A 22,149-nucleotide genomic window follows, 5' to 3' on the forward strand; every position below is an offset into this window, starting at 1 on the left:
ATTATTACAAAGGATTAAAAGCAGCAATGCACCGTAAGTTCAAATCAATTTGTTTGAATAACAAATTGCTTAGGTATGATACAAAAGCTGAGGCATCTAAAAAATAAACCTGGTTCTCAGGCTAATTGCCCCTTCTGTCACCAAAATATTGTCACTTATTATTTGAGAACTGATATCGAATGTTATCACCAGAAATAAAAGTTACAATTTTTCAAATGACAGTTATACTTATGCAGCTTTAAAAGAGGTATGAAGGCACAAAGACTTCACTTAAAAATTAAAAGTGATCAAGAAATTTTTAAATTTGATAATTAAGTTATAGAATTACAATACATCCTTAAAACCTTCTGGAGCTCATTAAAATAGACACAAAACAGAATGATTAAAATATCTTTAATTAAATTTTAAAACATTAACTATAAATTATTAGCTTTACCCAAAAATATCTATTTTGACCTAGAGAGTATGCTTGTTAGGACTATAGCTCAGGGTAAAAGATAGAAAAGTACAATATACAGAAAAATATTTGGTAAAATATTGGTACTTTTTGAAGTAGCAAATAACAAACAAAATGTCATTAGTTGGGCAATGGCTAAATGGATTACGGTCCAAGAATATGATGGAATATTACCCACATATAAGAAATAATGAAGACTACAGAGCAGCATGGGGAAGACTTATATGAACTGATGCAAAATGCAGAACCAAGGCAATAAGGTAAATGGAAAACTAAATGCTGTTACATGCATAATTATAACTACCAAGAATAGCCCCAGAAAAGCAATATGAAAAGGCACATCTACATTCTTTACAGAGAAGCGTGGAATCTAGCATATGCTCTCAGACTTGTATGATGTATTTGTTTTATCCAACTGTTTCCCCACTCTGCCCAACTCTTTTCATTTTATTCTTTATTGTAACACATTGCTCTCTGTGGGGGTAGGGAGTAAGAAGAGATAAATTATGAAATGAGGATAGTTTTAAAAACAAAAAGATACCAATATAAATTATTGTTAAAATTTTTTTTAACAACACAGACAGTTCTAAGTTATCATCAGGAGTAAAGCAAATTAAAATAGGTTTTTCTTCAAATCCAGAAACTTTAAATGGTCAATGGAAAGAATGCTTTATTAATTGAAAACAAAATATAATGGAGGTAAGGAATTATACAAACGTTCTACTTTTAAAAAATAAGGAAAAAAGCATTAGGATTCTGAAACTGATTAATGAATACTCTCCATTTGAAAGCTGACTCTTCTTATTGGTGTATGTGTGTATGTATGTATGTATGTTCCACAGAGTTCTGTCCTGGGCCCTCTTCTCCCTCTTTACTTCTTCAACTGCCTTTCAAACATTTTGAACTTGATGTCTAGGAGATATCTTAAACTTGACAAGTCCAAAACAGAACTTACTATCTTTCTCCCTAAATTTTCCCTGTCCCTCATAAATCTATAGAGGGCAACCAACCTCCTAATCTCTCAGGCTAGCAAGGAGTTAATCTTAAATTGCTCACCACTTTTCACTCCTTCCTCCCCTTCCCCTATCCAATCTGCTGCCATAGCCAGTTGATTTCACCTTTGTTAACAGTTCTCAAAATACAGCCCCCCTCTATCCTCAAACACTACTACTATTCTAGTTCTGGCCCTCATCACCTCACATCTGGACTACTGTATTAGCTTCCTGCTGACTCAGCCTGCCTCAAGTTTCTCCCCACTCCAATCCATTCTCCATTTAGCCACTAAAGTGCAGGTCCAACCATGTCACCCTGCTACTCAAACTCCCTATTATCTCTGGGATGAAATACAAAATGTTCTGTTTGGCATTCAAAGCCCTTCAGAACCTAGCCTCCTCCTACCTTTCTGGTATTCTTACACCTTACTCTCTGGCACATACTCTTTCATCCAGTGACACAGACTTCCTTGCCATTTCACAAATGAGATATTCTTCATCTTTTGGCTCTGGGCATTTTCTCTGGCTGTCCTCAATGCCTGGAATGATCGTTCTCCTCAAATCTGCCTACTGGCTTCTTTGAAGTCCCAACTAAGATCTTATCTTTTACAGAATGCCTTTCTTAATGCCCCCTCCCTCAGTCCCGCCCCCTCACCTTAATCAGAAGGTTAATGAGAAATATAAATACTTCCTATTTACTGTCTACATGGCTTGTTCACACACACACACACACACACACACACACACACACACACACACACGTACATTGGCATGTTGTCTCCCCATTAGATTCTTAGTTCCTTTATGGCAGGGATTGTTTTTTGATTCTTTTTATGTCCACAGCATTTAGCATAGTACCTGGCCTATAGCAGGTATAACGTGTGTGTACACACACACACACACACACACACACACAGAGAAAGCATTTTAAGAATTATTTCAAGTAGTGACAACCGATTTAGAGTGATCTACCCAGAAGACTAGAAGTATATTCCCTGGTTTTATTATGGAAGGAATCTTGGGTAAACTATGTTGTAATTAGGGAAGCTAAGTAGCTACAGATAGACACTTAAACATGTACCCTCACAACAAAAACACAGAGTTGAATTGTGGGAAATAATCACTAATATTCAGTGGCATTCTACCTTTTAGGATTCCTACAGTATTGTATTCCAATATGAAAAAATACACTAATTCATGATGTAAAAATTATTACTCTTAAGAACCATATCATTTTTTTTTTTTTTGCTTTTTTTGGCCGGGCAGTTGGGGTTAAGTGACTTGCCCAAGGTCACACAGCTAGTACATGTGTCAAGTGTCTGAGGCCGGATTTGAACTCAGGTCCTCCTGACTCCAGGGCCGGTGCTCTACTGACTGCGCCACCTAGCTGCCCCAAAACCATATCATTTTTAAATCAGCAGCAATGTCATTTTAAAACGTTTACTTTACTGAAAACTTTGTTATAAATATAAAAATATGTAAGTAACTAAAGGTAAAAAAAAAATCAAAACCAAAAAATGTTTATTGGGCCCAAATTAAAGTTTTACAATTTAAAACATCTCTTTATTATACTGCTTAATCTACACAAAGAAATCAATCAACAAAATTTTTTTTTATTATTAGCCAACTACTATGTTCTGAGAGAGTGACAGACATTGGGGAAACAAAACAAAAAATGAAACAATCCTTGCCTTTAAGTACCTTATATTTTACTGAGGTGAAGAAGGTATATATTAGCATATGCAAAGTATATTCAAGATAATATGGGGGGCAGGCAGGGGAAATTATGAGGACTATAAAAAGCCTCATGAAGGAAAATGCATTTAAACTGACATCTGAATGAAGCTACGGTTTCTGAGAGGAGATGCTGAAGACATAAGAAAGGGGGCAGAATGTATAACTGCAAAGATAGGAGATAAAATATCTGGTATGAAGAAGAACAAAAAGACCAGTTTGGCTGAAGTGGAGAGGTATGAAGGGGAGTAATTTAAAATTAAGAATGAAAAGGTAGACTAGAATCAGATAGTAAAAGGTTTTAAATGCCTTAAATGCCATATATATTATATATAGTAGATAGTGATAAATATATTATAAAATTTCTCCTGGTACAGGTTGCAGAAGTGCATAAAAATCTTGTTCTCTGAAACCATCTCTTTCATTATTTCTTAATGCACAAGAGTATTCCAATACATTACTATATCATAATTTGTTCACTATCCATGATGAAGTAACTGATCAACATGGTAATCAATGGATTCCAGTGGACTAACAATGGAAAATGCTACGCACTCTCTGAGAGAAAGGTAGACAGATGTATTCAATCTGCAGAATGAGGCATGTATTTTTTGACATGACCAATGTGAAAATTTGTTTTGCCTGACTATGAATATCTGTCATAAGGGTTTTTTTTTTCCTTTACAAGGGAGAGAAAGTAAGAAGAGAAAATAATGTTAATTTATAAATGTTAACATAAAATAAATGTTAATGAAATAAAACTGTTGATTTTTAAAATGCCAATTACAGATTGTATTTGATTCTACAGGTTATTAGGGACACACTAGAAAATACTGATCAGGGAAGTAACATGGTCAGGATGATGTTTTAGGAAAATGACTTAGGTGACTTTGCAGAGAACGGGTTGGAAAAGGGAAAAACTTGTGGCAGGAAGACCAATTAGAAGGCAACTGCAATAGCACAGGGGAGAAGTAATAAAGGCTAGAACAAAGATTGTGGTCATGAGTGGAAAGAAGTGGATGGATGATGATGACAATCATATTAGTTATTATATAGCACCTCAAAGTTTGCAAGACACTTTACAAACATCTCATTTTCTATTGATACAACTCTGGGAAGTAGGTGCTATTATTCTCTCCATTTTATAGATGAGGAAACTGAGCCAGACAGAGGGCAAGGGACTTTCCCAGGGTTACACATCTAAGTGTCTGAGGCTGGATCTGAACTCTGGTCTTACTGGCTCCAGGTCCAGTACCCTATCCACTAAGACATCTGGATACTCCAAGATCCTAGTAGGATCTACAAAATCTAGCAACTCATTGGCTATGTGGTGTGGAAAGCGAGTAGTCAAAGATGAGTTTAATATTCCAAACCTGAGTCACTGAATGGATGATAATGTCCTAGACAGAAACATTTAACTTTAAGATAATTCTAACTGTAAGAACTTTTCCTTACTCAAATATTCAGAGATTTGTGATTTCTTTAATGTGTATATTACTTCCAAAGATATGAAATGTAACCTATCCATGAAATGTTCTCTCATAATATGAGGTAAGCATAGGAGATGCACCCAAAACAGAAGGTGGTGAGGGTGGGAGAAGGGATACTGGATACTACAAGCATATTAATGGAAGACACAAGCTGCCAAAGGGCAGCTTTAAACATAATCAGGAAGCCTAGTGATATCTGTGGCTCAATCGTGACATCAAGAATCAAACAATACTTCAAATATTGTCAGACAACAACAGTGTGAAAGGGGGCTGTAAACTCCTTGAGCAAACTACTCTATTTCTCTTAATCTCACACAAGACAGCATTGGCCTTTTTGATGCTGTTAACACACAGCAGACTTGTATTGAGCTTTCGGGCAACCAAAATAATAAACCTTTTCAGACAAGTTATTGACCATGTCTCTGCTACTCTGTACCTGAGAAATTGATTTCTTCAACCCAAGTTTAAGACTTCAAATCTAAACCTATTCAATTCCATCTTCTTTGACTTAACAAAATGTTATATCCTCAATTTTTTTTGAATCTTGTCATCTAGTTCTACTTCTAAAAGTCATCTACAAATTTAATAAGCATGCAACCTGTGCCTCTATCTAAATCACCGATAAAGAAGATTGAGGCTGGAAAGCAGGGACTTGCCTAAGCTCTCCCCCAAATCCCTCCAAACACCTGTAAAAAATGGCTCTGAACAAATTCTAGAGCTGCGGAACCTGCGAAACAGCAGAGGGAAACAGATCTCCAGCCCAGGAGAGCCTGGATGGTTGCCGGGAAGGGTCTATTGCACAGCGGTGAGAGTGGAGAACAGCTCAGCATAGGCCGTGCCAGGATAGACCAGACCCAGAATCAGCCAGGACAGACCAGACACGGAATCAGCCAGCCGGAACAGGCCTTTGGGCCATGAAACAGTGAGCTGTGGCAGTTACCAGACTTCTCAACCCACAAACACCAAAGAAAACAGAGAAGGTTAGTGGGAAAAGCTGCTGCGACAAAGTGAAAGGAGTTCACAGTTTGGTCACCACCCTGGGGTCAGTGGAGGTGGTGTAACTACAGAACTACAGCTGCAGTTGCTTCTGGCCCTAGGCCCACCTGCTGGGAGGAATTATGTAGCAGATCAGAGTGGGAGTACAGAGCCTGCTTAGATCTGAGTCAGGGTTGGTGGCTCGTGGGGGAGGAGAAGCCCTGGTGTGGCAGAGCTTGCTGAGTAGAAATAGCTCTGAAAACAAAAGCACAGCCCCTCAAGCCTGGGACAAAGAACTCTGTACTCTACAAGCAGTCCTATCCTGACGAAAAACTCAAGGGTCAAGTAAGTTGTCTGGGAACATGGCCAGGAAGTGAAAACAGATTCAGATTCAGTCTTGGACTTTGGAATCTTTCTTTGGTGACAAAGAAGACCAAAACATACAGCCAGAAGAAGTCAACAAAGTCAAAGAGCCTACATCAAAAGCCTCCAAGAAAAATATGAATTGGGCTCAGGCCATGGAAGAACTCAAAAAGGATTTGGAAAAGCAAGTTAGAGAAGTAGAGGAAAAATTGGGAAGAGAAAGGAGAGTGATGCAAGAAAACCATGAAAACAAGTCAATGACTAGCTAAAGGAGACCCCAAAAAATACTGAAGAAAACAACACCTTAAAAAATGGACCAACTCAAATGGCAAAAGAGCTCCAAAAAGCCAATGAGGAGAAGAATACCTTGAAAGGCAGAATTAGCCAAATGGAAAAGGAGGTCCAAAAGACCACTGAAGAAAATACTACCTTAAAAATTAGATTGGAGCAAGTGGAAGCTAGTGACTTTCTGAGAAATCAAGATATTATAAAACAAAACCAAAGGAATGAAAAAATGGAAGACAATGTGAAATATCTCATTGGAAAAACCACTGACCTGGAAAATAGGTCCAGGAAAGATAATTTAAAAATCATTGGACTACCTGAAAGCCATGATCAGAAAAAGAGCCTAGATATCATCTTTCAAGAAATTATCAAGGAGAACTGCCCTGATATTCTAGAAGCAGAGGGTAAAATAGAAATTGAAAGAATCCACCAATCGCCTCCTGAAAAAGATCCCAAAAAGAAAACTCCTAGGAATATTGTCACCAAATTCCAGAGCTCCCAGATCAAGGAGAAAATACTGCAAGCAGCCAAAAAGAAACAATTTCAGTAGTGTGGAAACATAATCAGGATAACCCAAGATCTAGCAGCTTCTGCATTAAGGGATCAAAGGGCTTGGAATATGATATTCCGGAGGTCAATGGAGCTAGGATTAAAACCAAGAATCACGTACCTAGCAAAACTGAAGGCAAAATACGGATTTTCAACAAAATACTGGACTTTCAAGCTTTCTCAGTGAAAAGGCCAGAGCTGAATAGAATATTTGACTTTCAAACACAAGAATCAAGAGAAGCATGAAAGTGTAAACAAGAAAGAGAAATCATAAGGGACTTACTAAAGAAGAACTGTTTTGTTTACATTCCTACATGGAAAGATGATGTATATTAATTCATGAGACCTCAGTATTAGGGTAGCTGAAGGGAATATGCATACACACACACACACACACTTATAGACAGAGGGCACAGGTTGAGTTAAACATGAAGGGATGTTATCCAAAAAAAAAAAAAAAATCAAATTAAGGGATGAGAAAAGAATATATTGAGAGAGGGAGAATGGAAGAGATAGAATGGGGTAAATTATCTCACATAAAAGTGGCAAGAAAAAGCAGTTGCGCAGGAAGGGAAGAGGGGGCAGGTGAGGGGGAATGAGTGAATCTTGCTCTCATCGGAATTGACTTGAGGAAGAAATAACATACATATTCAATTGGGTATTTTACTCCACAGGAAAGTAAGGGGAAGGGGATAAAAATGTGGGGCTGGGGATAAAAATGTGGGGATGATAGAAGGGAGGGCAGATAGGAGGAGGAGGTAATCAAAAGCAAACACTTTTGAAAAGGGACAGGGTCAAGGGAGAAAACTGAATAAAGGGAGATAGGATAGGAAGGAGCAAAATATAGTTAGTTTTTCACAACATGAGTACTGTGGAAGGGTTTTGCATAATGATACACATGTGGCCTATGTTGAATTGCTTGCCTTCTTGGGGGTGGGAGGGTGGAGAGGGAAGAGGGGAGAGAATTTGGAACTCAAAGTTTTAAAATCAGATGCAAAAAAAAAAAGTTTTTGCACGCAACTAGGAAATAAGATATACGGCAATAGGGCATAGAAATCTATCTTGCCCTACAAGAAAGTAAGGGAAAAGGGGATGGGGGGTAGTGTGGTGACAGAAGGGAGGGTTGACTGGGGAACGCAGCAATCAGAATGTATGCCATCTTGGAGTGAGGGGAGGGTAGAAATGGGGAGAAAATTTGTAATTCAAACTTGTGAAAATCAGTGCTGAAAATTAAAAATATTAAATAAAGAAGAAAAAAAATCTCAAGGGTCAAGTAGTTGGCTGGGAACGTGAACAGGCAGCAAAAATGAACTCAGACTCAAACTCAAACTCTAGATTCCTTTTTTGGTGACAAAGAAGAGCAAAACATACAGCCAGAAGAAGTCAACAAAGTCTAAGAGCCAAAATCAAAAGCCTCCAAGAAAAACATGAACTGGTCTCAGGCCATGGAAGAGCTCAAAAAGAATTTGGAAAAGCAAGTAAGAGAAGTAGAGGAAAAATTGGGATGAGAAATGAGAGTGATGAAAGAAAACCATGAAAAACAAGTCAATAGCCTGCTAAAAAGGAGACCCAAAAAAATACTGAAGAAAATAAATCACTGATAAACATGTTCAAAAAAACATGGCCAAACAGATACCTATTAGATACCTCCTCCAAACTGACAAACAATTGATGAATACAGCCATTCATCCAATTCCAAATCAGTATTTTAATATCTGTTAATTTTTCTACCATAAAAAATTGACAAAAAATACTTTATTAAATGCTTTGCTAAAGTCGAGGAAAACTTAACAGGGAGCATTTCTCTAATTTAATAGTTTAGAATGGTTGTAAAAAAGGGAAATGACCTTAGTTTGGCATGATGAACTGTTAAGAATGACATGCTGGCTCTTTGTGAAAATTTTTTTGCTCATTGGTTTAGTCTGTAAAGTCTATCTCCTCCCTTTCTTAAAGAGAGATCTGCCCATCCTAAGGTCAGAGTTTCCTTCTTTTCAACAATTTTTCAAGTAGGAGGTAGGGTAGGAGATATATGACATGGTTAAAAAAAAATACACATCTGGACTGTTCAAATAAGCTTTCCTCACTTGATACAATTACGTTTATGTGGCTTTGTTTCACATTTCTTTAAGGCAGAAAATGTCTTCTAGTTATTTTCTTTGTAACTGCCTACAGAAATTAAATATAGCAGGTTGTTGGTATATTTTTGTGATGAAATTTGCTCATAATCTTACTATTAACTGAATTTTCATATTATTTAATGGCTTCATCTTTTAATTTTATAACTAACACAACTTGGTGAATACTTTAACATTTCAACAAAAGCAAAAAACCAGCATCAAAAATCACAAAAATGTTAAAAATTGCATTCTAATCACAAAACTCAAAAATAGAAATAGTACACTGTTTTAATCTCACTCTATCATTTTATTATTATGTATCAAACCTTATTACCCCTTTTTCTTTTACTTTCATGGAAATTTCAGGTACTAATTAATGAAATATGAAAGTTAACCTAAGGTTATGAGGGAAAAAAAGGAAAAGTGCTTATTTGGAGTATTTGGAGCCAATCAGTAAGATTTCAATTAGCAACAATTTTATTATGTACAGTCAATAAAGTGATTACTTACCCTGTTCATAGAATCAAAGCACTTCCTGACCAAAGATTCCACATCATTAGGTCTATCTTGAACATTTATCCAGTCTAATAAAGAAACATTGAAAGAAGGCAAATCACTCTCTTTAGGTTCTACTGAAATTTCTTCCTCCTGGATAGTGCTCTGACAAGATTCCCTAATTTCTTTGCCACTTTCAGCATCTGTGTTGTCCAGGGCTGAATGTTCCACTGATTTGCAATATGAGGCTAACAATGATTTGTTAGTCATCTGAGGCATATCAGGATAAAGCACCAATTCTGATGATTTTTCAGTCTCATTGTTCTCTGTTTCTTTTCCTTCATGTTCAGGAGAAGAATCAAGTCTTCCCAAACATTCCCTGTAGCTATGTCTTGTTAGGCACTCCAAAAGTGGAATCTTGGCCATTACTGAAACCGCAGTTCCTAAACTTAAAATATATGCAAACTGTCAGTAACAGGAAAATACATAAAAATGCACTAATTCAAAGTAACTGGGGAGAATTCCTAAGTGAATTCACTGCAAAAATATACTATAGATGACTTTAAAATCACATGTCTTTATGCAACAGTCATTCTAATTTGGTAAATGGAAAAATAATCAGTACAATATGGTAAAGTAGAAATAACAGTAGATTTGACGTCAGAACTTGCTTTTGACTTGATTTTTGACCAAGTTACAACACTACCTAAGTTGTGCAATCATGTGATAATTTCCTCACCTGTAAAATGGGAATAATAATAACAAGCACAAATATCATACAGTCTGCACAGGGTTATAAGTGGTAAAAAAATTCTGTTAATGTTAAAATATCATACAAATGTGGGTTCTTATTATTCATATATCAGACTAAATAAATCTGATATCAAGCAAATCCACGGTATAAACATCCAAAGTAACACCCCAACCAAAAAAATAAATTGGGAGATGATTATATATTTTAGAGAAGATTCACTAAAGTATCTCTTAAGTAGTAGCTCCTTTAAATTATTTAAACTATTATTTCACTTATAAAATTTCTACTTATATATAACTATCACATAATTATATATAGTACAGGCTATTATGTGTTGATAAAGCACAGACTAATATGCAACTGATATGTGCTATCATCAGGCTTAAAAATTATTTGTAGTAGTTGGAAAGGCTTGTTTTTTAAGAAGACAGATTCCTGCCATTTTTCTATTACTCATTTCATTAGTCAACCTCTTTCTTTTTAAAATTTCTTTAATAATTTTTCTGTTCTCAAATGGTTTAATATGAAATTATGGAAGAAACTAGCCCAAGAATACCTTTATAATAACTATCAAATTTTCTTGTGGTAGAAATACTTAATGAGGAAAAAAATCTTGCTTTTTAATCTGTCAGAAAAAAATTTAACTTAAAATTTTAATATTATATTTCTGCATACTGAAGAATCAGTGGGAAAGAAGTGTTTTTTGTTAAACCTTTTAATAAAAGCTTTGTCTTCCTTTCAGTTGAGAGGAAAAAGGGAAAGGAAAAGAAGTGTGTGATAGACAGATATATAAGTAATCATCAACTTTTTAAATGTACATATTATTTAATTATTCTATTTTATTTCTTAAGATATCTGTAGGATATATTTCTTAATATTCTGAAAACAGACCATCTAGACATTTAATGACCCAAGAAACTTTACTTGGTACAAGAACAACAACAAAAAAATTCAAGTAATTAAGTTTGGCTATAAAAATGACAAAATAAAAACTGTATTAATTATAGTTCAATTCTACAGGCATTAGTAGCAGACATACTGTGTAAGCTTCAACTTGATGTCTTCTATGGACTGTAGATAATTTGAATAAGCACTTTCAAACTTAGAAAGCAGTTTTTGGTAGGATAATGTACAATCCTCTAAATTGGCCATTATTGCAGCCCAGCCTTGATGTTGCAGATGTTCATCATGGACCAGACCTTCACAAAAGGAACAAAGCTTCTTGGCAACCTCATGCATTTCCTATGTGAAAAAAAAATGAATAAAATATTCCATCAAATCAGGTTTAGAAATGACCTAATACTACCCAAGTATATAAGGAAATAAAAAGAGATCTTAGGAGGCAAGGATGGTCATCATTTCCCTTATGGCAATTACAACAGGAGTTGTGAATGTGTTTCTCTTGAGATTTCAGAATGGCTGAGGTAAGTCAAAACTTCTTAAAGCTATAATTCTTTAAAAAAAAATGATAAAATAAAAAAAAAATAAGAAAGCTGCAACAAAAAATACACACTGAAGCTGAATGTCATTATGGTTTTAGAAAGGACACTAGTTTTGGGAGTCAGAGGAAAGAAATTCAAATTTCATTTTTAATGTTTGGTACTTGTGCTATCTTGGGTAAGTCATTTAACTTCCCTGGGTGTCAGTTTCCACATCTGTAAAAGGAGGTTGTTGGGGCTTTATGGCCTCTGACATTCTTTCTTGCTCTAGATATGTGAACTCTAGGATTCTGATGGAGACAGCCTAGGATTCCCAAACCCAGGTCCTTCAGAAGAGCAATACTTTTAACCTAGTGCCTTCAGCCATTATCTTGGGAAGCAAACCCGAAGAGACAGTCACAACTACTGAAGACCCCAAAAAGAAAGGTCTTGTTACCAAAGTCCTTGGCATTGTCAAATGGTTCAACATCACAAACTGTTATCATTTTATTAGTATAAATGACGTAAGTCATTAATATCTGCTTTACCAGCGTACCCTGAAGACTAAGGGCCTTTTCCATATGACTAGCAGCAGAAACCTTCCATGTGTTATTTGCCTTACTAGAATGTGTGCGCCTTTAAAGCAAAGACTGTCTTACCTTTCTATTTGTATCCTCAGCACTTAAAACAGTGCTTTGCACATAGTAAGAGCTTATTAAATGCTTCACTCATTCATTCCACAATCCTAGAATACCATCTTAGTCCTCAGGACTACAAAAAGCAATTAACTCCAGATCCACAAAACCAAAATCTTATTCATTGTAATTATTTTTTCAGTTAAGCATCTTTGCATAGATTAACATAACTATAATTCTTCACAAATTATCTTCATTTAAAAATTATTATACATGAGCCCACATGTAGAACTATCAATGTATTGAAGCATATGAGTGTGTGTGTATGTATGGGTATATATGTACAAAGACATATATACACATAATGTATAAGAGGTAAGGATCTGGATGTGTGATTTCATGTCATCAATGATGGGAACTCCAGGTGTAAAAATTTCTTTCAATATAGTTAACTCTTTTTGTGTCACAGATCCCTTTTGGTAGTTTGGTGAAGTCCATGGACTCTTTCTCAGGAAAAAAAAAATTTAAATACATAAGATAAAGTACAAAGGAAACAACTTATATTGAAATGCAATTATCAAATTATTAAAAGGCAAAATCCCAGGTTAAGACTCTCTAATTGATAATATTAGAGAATTAAAGATTTAATGTTAACCTTAGAGGTCAACTAGTTCAGCCCTCTCATTTTACTAACTATGGTCGAGAAATATTAAGTGACCTATGCAAGGTAGCAAGTGGCAGAACAGTGCTACGAACCAAGGTCTAAATTCAACCCTTTATCCAGTAGAACAAAATGCTATACTTTACTCCCAGGATAGTGATCTGGGTTAATTAGTGGTTAATTGATTTAACAATAGCTATACAAGAATAATAACTAGCATTTTACACTGTGCTTTAAGGTTTGCAAAATTCTTTAAAAACACAGTTATATCTTGAGGTAGGTGCTGTTATTATATCTATTTTATAGATGAGGAAATTGAGGCTGAGAGAGGTTAAGTGTCTTCATGAGATCATACAGTTAGTAATTATCTTAGGAAAGATCTGAACTCAGTTTTTCTGATTTCCAGCCCCATGCTCTAACCACTGTGGCATTTCAGTTTATTTGTCCTTATTCACAAAGCTAATGTATGTAAGAGTCAGGACTTACACCCAAATATTCATAACTACAAAGCCTTTCCTTCAATCACTGTGACATGAGGGCTGCTGTATGTGTGTGTGGGTAGGGGGAAGAGGCGGAATGTGTGAGTGCATGTGTTTGTGGTTGACAGTGGCATAATAATTTATCTGTGGTCACTATCAACCACAGAACACACAATTATATTAAAGGACAAATAAAACATACTAAAACTGGATACATGATATGGATGTAAAGACCATAGTTAAGCTGGTCAAGAAAACTCCTAGAAATCAACTTTAATGACAAGCAAAGATGGGGTTTTTAAGGCCTGCCTAAGAAAACAAAAGGTTCTCAGTAGCTGCAATGTACCATTAGAAAAGGAAGAAATCATGTTTACAAGTTTGCACAAAGAAGTGGGGAAAGTTGTGAAGAAAAATGCCAATCAAAACAACATTGAGATTGCACTTCACACCAAGAACTTGACAAAAATGACAAAAGATAGGAATAATCAATGTTTGAGGAACTGTGGAAACATAGCCACATATGCATGGTGGAGTTGTGAAGCGGTTCAACTATTTGGGGAAGTGATTTGTAGTTGATATTCAAGTAAAGTGACTAAAATGACCTAACCTTTTGACTTAATTCAGGCATATACCCTAAAAAGGTCAATGATAAAAGTACAATCAGTGGGCAAATTCCAGCTATCTTTACAGGTCAAAATACCAAAAAGCCTACAGAGGTGATGTCATGAGCCCACACACTCTGGGCAAGATGTATATAACCTGACCCACTAGCTTGTGCTCTGGGATATACTCACTAATTTCCCTGCCTGCTATAGTCTCTGCCAGCACAATCTGTCTCTGCCCTCACTCTATCATTCTGTGGCAAGACACAGTAGACCTGAACTGTACCACCCCCTTTCAAAAGAGGAGGAGGTAGAAGAAGGCAAAAGCATGTTCTGCCTGGGGCAGCAGTGCTTAGCCAGCAAATTAAGAAGAAAGAGAACTAGGTCAGGACACCACTGTGTACTAAGCATGAAGGAAAAAGGCCTGACTAGAATGAGATGGAGCTAGTCTCATTCCCTCAGAAGATACTTGGGGCAGAGATTGAGGCTCGTGAAAAGCATATACCCAATGGGGCAGAATGAGATACAAATCTAGTACAAATTTTGGGGGACCCTCCATCAAAGAGAAAGGAGTCAGGAAATGAAAGACAGGGGAATATAAGGAAAAAAAGGCTAAAACAAACCAAAACTCTCACAAAGAAGAAAGCTCAGTTAATAATCTAGAGCAAAAACAGATAAATCAACAGGGAAAATATTAAAACATAAGGAGAAAAATGGCTCCCAAGACAGTTAAATGACTGCAAATGTCTCTAAATAAAAACTGCAAAACAAAGGAAATTAAACCAACTCCTGCTAAAACAGAGAACCAAAGAGAGAACTGAATATCAGCAAATTTTCCCAAATGGTTTAAGAGAGAAATCAAAATCCCGAAAGAAGTTAAAAGAGAACAAAATAGTTGAATTTATGTCCTGCACAGCAGAAATAATTATCAGCAAAGGAAATCTTGACTCTCTCTGTAGCAAATCCATCCAAAAGAAAGAACAAGTGATAGGGATAAAAAGAAAATACCCATATCCACCATTATATTTATAAATCAGCACTTTTTGTGGTAGCAAATAACTAGAAACAAAGTAGATGTCCACCAATTATAGAATGACTAAACTAAATGTGCTACATGAATGCAATAGAATATTATTGGGCTGTAAAAAAAAAAAAGAGATGAATACCATAAATGCAGAGAATCATGCAAAGAAACGAACTGATGCAAAGTGAAGCATGACAAGAAATCTATACATACACAATGACTACAATAATGTACATGGAAAGAACTACCACAAAACGATAAAAAATGAATGTTGTAAAATTTCAAAGAATAAGTATGGCCCCAAAGAAGAGATAGGAGAAAGAAACTTGGGGCCCACTTTTCTGCAGAGGTGGCAAGTGTGGAACATTGCGTGTATTTTTCAGATTTCTTGGTATACTGATCAGTTTTGCTGATTTTTTTCTCCTTTTTTCTTTTCTTAAAAATCTTTGTTAAATGGGATGGCTCTAGGAGAGGGAGAAGGGTTACAGGGAGAAATCTGAGTGATGTAGAAACAAAAGATTCTAATGATACTTTAAAAAAATAAAAATTTAACTGGATGCAAGAAGTAGAAATTATTTGGAAAGCTCAAAAGTTATTTGTGTACAACTTACCACAGCAAGCTGTGTCCTTGAAGCTACCGTATGAAAAACTGCAGGCATCATAAGAGATTCTTCAACTTTTAATTCCATGTCATTTTCTGCTGAAAAAGTTGTTTTGGGAATAGCAGGTGGACGATCACATAAGATCATTTCTTTGTTAAACAGAAAAATTGGATTTGTGTCCTGTATTTAAAAGAATTATAATTTTAAAGTTAAATAACACAATATTCACAGTCCTTCCCAACTTAGGATTGTATGACTGACAGCAAAATAGTTTACTAGCATATGGATACTTCATCTCTTTTTGTTATTGATATTTCTTCCAAATTCACTACACTGCCACAAAAAACCCCGCCAAAACATTCCATTTTCTTCTAAATAATCTAGGATGTAAGCCTGAGAATTTTTAGATTCTAATATGTTCCTTCCTCAGATAAAACGTGTAACAGAACACAGGTGTATACTTACTGTCCCAGCACTGTAAGTGCATACTCTTCGATCTGAGGCCATACATTCTCCTCCATTTACTACCAGTACCTGCTGGTGAATTGCAATCTTATATTTGCTTTGGATAGCATGTTTAAGGTCTGCCACGCTAAGAGAAAGGACAACTAAGTTATTTCATCATTTCCTCAATGAGAGGTTTATCTTTCACAAATAAAGTACATAAAATTTAAAGAGGTTTATGCCAGATTTCAAATTAGGATAATTTAATTAAATTTTATTAAACTGTAGAATCTCAGAAAATTACAAGCTACTACATGCACAGGCAAGTAAAAATTTATCTTTAGTAAAAATTTTGAACATGGAGCAATAAAGAAAACAATTCAAGCTTTCCTTCTTATCAGAGTTTTTAAAATTTAACAACAAAAGAACTATTTACTTAAGGTACAAATTCTTCTTAATAAAGTCTGGAATAATTTGTAATATACCACAAAATGAAGCTGATTTCAATGGCATATAAAAATTAAGGCAGCTTTAAGTTTGGGGAACTCAGGAAATTAACAACGCCAAATCTAGTCTCTATTCTGTCTCTCAAAAGTTCAATCCTTTCATTTTTACTGGAGAGGGGAAAAAAAACACAATTTCGTACCTAAAATGTAACCAATTTAATTTTTAATCAAGATTGTATAAACTAGGTAACTAGATTCTATAAACCTGAATTTTAGTTAAGATTGTTTTCATTTCAATGTAAGAATTTGACTTCAGAACTAAAGAGATAGAGTATCGTTTTATTTTCATTCTTCTGTTTGTTAGGAGCCAATTATATACCAACCTCATATCATTCTGACTGTGACTCCTTATTTAAACTTTTTTTTTTTGGCTGAGACCATGTTGTTCCTTGAAGTTTACACTTTGGGCTTTCTTTCAGGATATGACGGGCAGATTCTATTCCATTCTGTTTCCCTTTGCCCTATGTTTCTAAGAGGTCTGGAAGTTTTTGTTTCACTTTTGGATTTCTTGAAATATGGTTAACAAGGGTGTTTGATCATGATTTTCAGATAATCTGATGATGCCTTCATTTTTCTGAGACTTTCTAAAACCTATGTGAGCCAGTGCTCTTTCCACTATACTACTCTTATTATTTTCCCATGCAACCACGGAATCATTCCTTTCAATTTGTAGTCTGTCTTTCTTTCTTTCTCAATCTGGGCTCCTCTAGGTCCTAACATGCCAGCTCTTCCCCAAACCTTTCATGTTTGTCCATTTCCTATTCTTTAGAATCTTCACATTCTTCGTGATCTTTCAAACATCACTGACAATGGCTTAGGGTGGTCTAATAATTTTTTCAACATACAGTGCATCTGGATTAGGTAACAAGAACAGTCAAATATTCTCTATATCCTCATGCATCTTGAGTCATTAAACTCATTATTAGTTATTCTTGATTACACCTTTCCAATCTCCCTGGCAGAGAAAACAGAAAGAAAATAAGAACTGAGCAGCTCTGCTCTGTATGGACTGTTATGATTGTCCCAGACATCTCAATTTCCATCCCTTCTTTGGTCCTCCTAGTTCTCCTAGTACAGCTTTTGTCTCTTAGCTTTCCTTGACATCATCAGCTCATCTCACAATCTGGACCATTTAGACCATTTCACATTTTTGTACTTATCTTCCAATGCTTACTACTGGTGCCATATTCTGTACAACCCTTTTGAAAAATTTACATGAGTTGGTTCCCTATATATCCACAACAGTCTCCTTTAAAAATTTATTTATTTTTTTAGTGAGGCAACCGGGGTTAAGTGACTGGCCCAGGGTCACACAGCTAGTAAAGTGGCAAGTGTCTGAGGCCAGATTTGAACTCAAGTCCTCCTGACTCCAGGGCTGGTGCTCTATCCACTGCACCACCTAGCTGCCCCTCCACAATAATCTCGTGATATAACTCTCTCCCCTTTCCTCATCGGAAATGTTCTCTAGTATCTTAAGAATTTCCTTCTGATGACTCTCACATTTCTCCTGCACTAATTTTTTCTACAGAATTTTATGCTATTGGATCCTACCTTTCCTTTCAGTTAACTCAACTCTTTTTGGAATCATTGTGGCAATGAATTCTTGAAGTACCTACAAATAGGCACTCATAGGTCTGCCCAAGATAGAAACAGTACATGGGCCCAACAATAAACTGAATATCAACTTCACAAAGACCAGGCTAGTTAGATACAGTATACTCACGAATATATTGTTAGGAAGCAGGTGTTAAAAATTTTTGGCCACTGCAGCAACTCATGAAGCTGTCTTTTAAAGTTTTAAGGATTGTAATGAAATCAGATTTTTTTAAGCATTAAAATATTCACAAATGATAGGCAAAATTTATCATACTTAACCAAAATGTTATTTGCTAAATATATTTGGGTAAAAAAAAAGGAATGGTTTCATACCTGCCAAGTACAATCTTACTTAATAATGGAGTGGGGGCAGGGGGCTTGAGGGGGAGGGAAAAGAAGGGAATAAGCATCTATATATAACCTACTGTAACAACATGCATTTTCTTGAATTATCTCACACACACACACACAGTTCTGTCAGTAAAATATTCTCACGTTTGCACTGCAAGTTCAGTGTCAAATGTTAGGGTAGTTCCAGTGTTGACCAAAAATACATATAACTTCATGATGATTTCTCTGGATTCTAGGAGTTTATCTCTCTCACTCTGATATGGTCATTTAAGAACTAAAAAGAATTCAGAAACAGAGACCAATTTTTAATATATAGCACATTCATTAAGAAAACTGATCTTACTATTAAAACATATCTATACACACTTAAATAGTCAGCTTTCATATAGAAGATGATTAATACTGAACTATTTAATACAAATATTTAGAACATAGTAGTCATACAGTCAGAGAGGCAAACTGTTACATGGAAAATAAAGTAACACAATAACCAGATTTTTCACTTTAATAAAGACAAAAGTCACTGTATACAATATACACAAACACTCCTGTTCAATGAACTCTAGTAGCTATTACCTTTATGATCAAATAAAATCTCAACACTTTGGCATTTAAAGCTCCTCATGACCTTACCCGTTTCCATTTTTCGTCCAAACATTCTATGATACTGTTGCATTGGCTCACCTACAGTACCTATGAGGATAACGCATAGGTCTCTGTTCATTTTCCCATCTCCAGACTGCTTGTTCCCTGGTTTCCCTTCAAGTCATAGTTTAAGTCCCATATTTTATAACAGTCTACCCTCCCATACCCTATTGCTAGTGTCTTCTCAGAGATTACCATTTACTCTATATAGATTCTGTATTTGTCAGGTTATTTACATGAATATAAGCTGCTTGAGGTGAAGAACTGTGTTGAACTACTATTTAAAAAAAATATATCTCCAGAACTTAGCATTTTCGTTGGCACTTATTAAGTGCTTAGTAAAGGCATGCTGACTAACTGAAGTACAGATCAGTCTTTGTCATCATCTCCTTTGCTCTCAAGAGGAAGTAAACGGGCATACAGTGGGAAATGTAAGTCAAGGTAAAAATCTAAAGGTATAAACATTTACTTTTTTAAAAAAATGAAGTTTCCTTTTAGCTTTTAAAATCCTAGTGAAAGATATAACTTTAATCCAATTCTTCTTAGTATGATAATAATGATGTTTCTATTATACAAAGTAAAATATTTAACAACTTAAAAAATTTACTAAATATCTTAAATTGCAAGGCACTATGTAGGGACTAGGGATGTGAAGGAAAAATAAAGCAGTTCCTGCCCTCATTGAATTTATAGTCTATCATAAAGGTTTCCAAATTAAAGATAAAAAAAATTTTATTTATATGCCAACCAAATACTATGTATATAAATAAGATTTAGACTTACCTTCAGGCACTGTTATAGGGGCTACCACTTTTCTTAACTGTAAGAGACTAAAAACTGGTGTATGCTTCCTTTGCTTGATATTGGCAACAGAATGACATTACTGTTCAAAATAAAATCTGGTGACCTAGAAATGAAAATATTTTTGGTTCATTTATTAAGAAATACCACATATGCCCAAGGCCTATATCTTTGGAGAAGATTTTAGGGGGCAGGTTAGTCATCACAGTTCCTTACCTAATGTAAATCAGTTTTTAAGAATTTTCCAGTTACTATTTTAGGCAAAGACACATGTAATACTTGTAAATCATCAGAGCCTTCCAAGTCACATGACAAACAAGGAAACTAAACATTTTCTCTGATCCTCATGACCTCTCAAACATCTCTATGGGCAAGAGCTAAGCAACTGCAGCTGCATCCATAGTCGAAGACGCCAAGAACCTTGACAAAGCAACAACTCAATAGGCCCTAATGCAATCACTCGGAACCCCATCAACAATAAGTTGCCATACTCTGGAGTAGGACAATTTCTGGAATCCATTTAGCAGTCCTTTGTTGCTGCTGTATGGTCTTTGTCAGCACACCTCCTACCCTTGCTCTCACCCCACTATTCTGCGGCAACAAGTAACAACTCAACTCTGCTCAATCCCTTCTATGAGGAAGAAGTGGAAATATAGGAAAGTAAAAGAAGTGTTCTCCCTGGAAGCAACAAGTGTGCTTCTCTATAAGCAGTTCTCTGTCAGAGACGTAATAAAACAGGGAATTAGGGAAAGGTGCCAGCATATGTGTGTAGCTCCACCAACCCTGAAGGAAAGGGGACTACAATCCAGCTGAGACCAGTTCTGTCCTCCCAGAAGTCACTTGGGCAGCTGAAAAGAATTCTCTATCACAGGTGGCATTTGAGACAGCTTTTTAGTTCAACATAGGAAAACCACTATCAAAGAAAGAGAAAAATGAGTAATATGGGAAAAATAAAGCAAAAAAGGGAAAGAGTTTAAATACCAAATTTCTCAGGAGGAAGAAAACTCAGTGAAAAATCTTCAGCACAAGCAGATAAACCAATAGGGAAGACAATAATAACAAAAGGCAATACTAACTCCAGATCAACTAACTGCACCCAAACATCTAAATAAATATTTTAAAACAAAATCTGAACACCATAATTCAAGAAATAATACAAGAAAACTGTCCACTCCCCGCATTTTCTAGCTTTAATGGCACTGGCTCCACCTAAAGACACAGTATCTCTGATCACCTTTTTCAGAATTCGTACCCCTCTGACCACAATAGTTATGGTGGAATAAGAATACTACTTAATTCCAATCGCCACCTCTAGACTCTTCCTTTAAATCACTATCACTCAATAACATTGCCTTCTTTGATGTTCATACCATCAGCCCAGTCACTACCCTTGAGTCCTCACTCAGACTATACCCTTGCACCCCCATTTCTAGTATGTTGCCAAAGCCTGTCACTTTTACCTTCATAACATAACATCTAGCATAACTCTCCCTTCTTTCCTCTGACACTGTCACCTCCCTGGTACAGGTCATTACCTCATACTTGGGACTATTATATAAGCTTGCTTGCTAGTTGGTTTCCCTTCCGCAAGTCTCTCCCCACTTTATATATTTTAAATTATTATTTATTTATTTATTTAACATTTTAAGTTTTCAGCATTGAGTTTCACAAGAGTTTGAATTACAAATTGTCTCCCCATTTCTACCCTCCCCCCACTCCAAGATGGCATATATTCTGATTGCCGCATTCCCCAGTCAACCCTCCCTTCTGTCACCACACTACCCCCCATCCCCTTTTCCCTTACTTTCTTGTAGGGCAAGATAGATTTCTATGCCCCATTGCCTGTATATCTTATTTCCTAGTTGCGTGCAAAAAAATTTTTTTGAACATCTGATTTTAAAACTTTGGGTTCCCAATTCTCTCCCCTCTTCCCTCTCCACCCTCCCACCCCCAAGAAGGCAAGCAATTCAACATAGGCCACATGTGTATCATTATGCAAAAGCCTTCCACAATACTCATGTTGTGAAAAACTAACTATATTTTGCTCCTTCCTATCCTATCCCCCTTTATTCAGTTTTCTCCCTTGACCCTGTCCCTTTTCAAAAGTGTTTGCTTTTGATTACCTCCTCCTCCTATCTGCCCTCCCTTTTATCATCCCCACATTTTTATCCCCT

At 35.9% G+C, this 22,149-nt stretch overlaps 1 protein-coding gene across 2 annotated transcripts in view; it reads right to left on the reverse strand.

The window, feature by feature from the left end:
* RB1CC1 (RB1 inducible coiled-coil 1) overlaps nucleotides 1–22,149 on the reverse strand; it is an 87,452-nt gene that overhangs the window by 42,854 nt on the left and 22,449 nt on the right. For both annotated transcript variants that reach the window (XM_036752291.1, XM_036752283.1), the window contains exons 2-7: nucleotides 19,958–20,081; nucleotides 18,674–18,803; nucleotides 16,098–16,224; nucleotides 15,642–15,812; nucleotides 11,251–11,453; nucleotides 9,473–9,905 (exon numbers count right to left, since the gene is read on the reverse strand). In XM_036752291.1, the coding sequence (XP_036608186.1) occupies nucleotides 9,473–9,905; nucleotides 11,251–11,453; nucleotides 15,642–15,812; nucleotides 16,098–16,224; nucleotides 18,674–18,744 (1,005 nt within the window). In that variant the 5' untranslated portion in view covers nucleotides 18,745–18,803; nucleotides 19,958–20,081. The remainder of the gene's footprint in view (nucleotides 1–9,472; nucleotides 9,906–11,250; nucleotides 11,454–15,641; nucleotides 15,813–16,097; nucleotides 16,225–18,673; nucleotides 18,804–19,957; nucleotides 20,082–22,149) is intronic.

Source organism: Trichosurus vulpecula, chromosome 1 (assembly GCF_011100635.1).
Source record: "Trichosurus vulpecula isolate mTriVul1 chromosome 1, mTriVul1.pri, whole genome shotgun sequence".
Classification (NCBI taxonomy): domain Eukaryota; kingdom Metazoa; phylum Chordata; class Mammalia; order Diprotodontia; family Phalangeridae; genus Trichosurus; species Trichosurus vulpecula.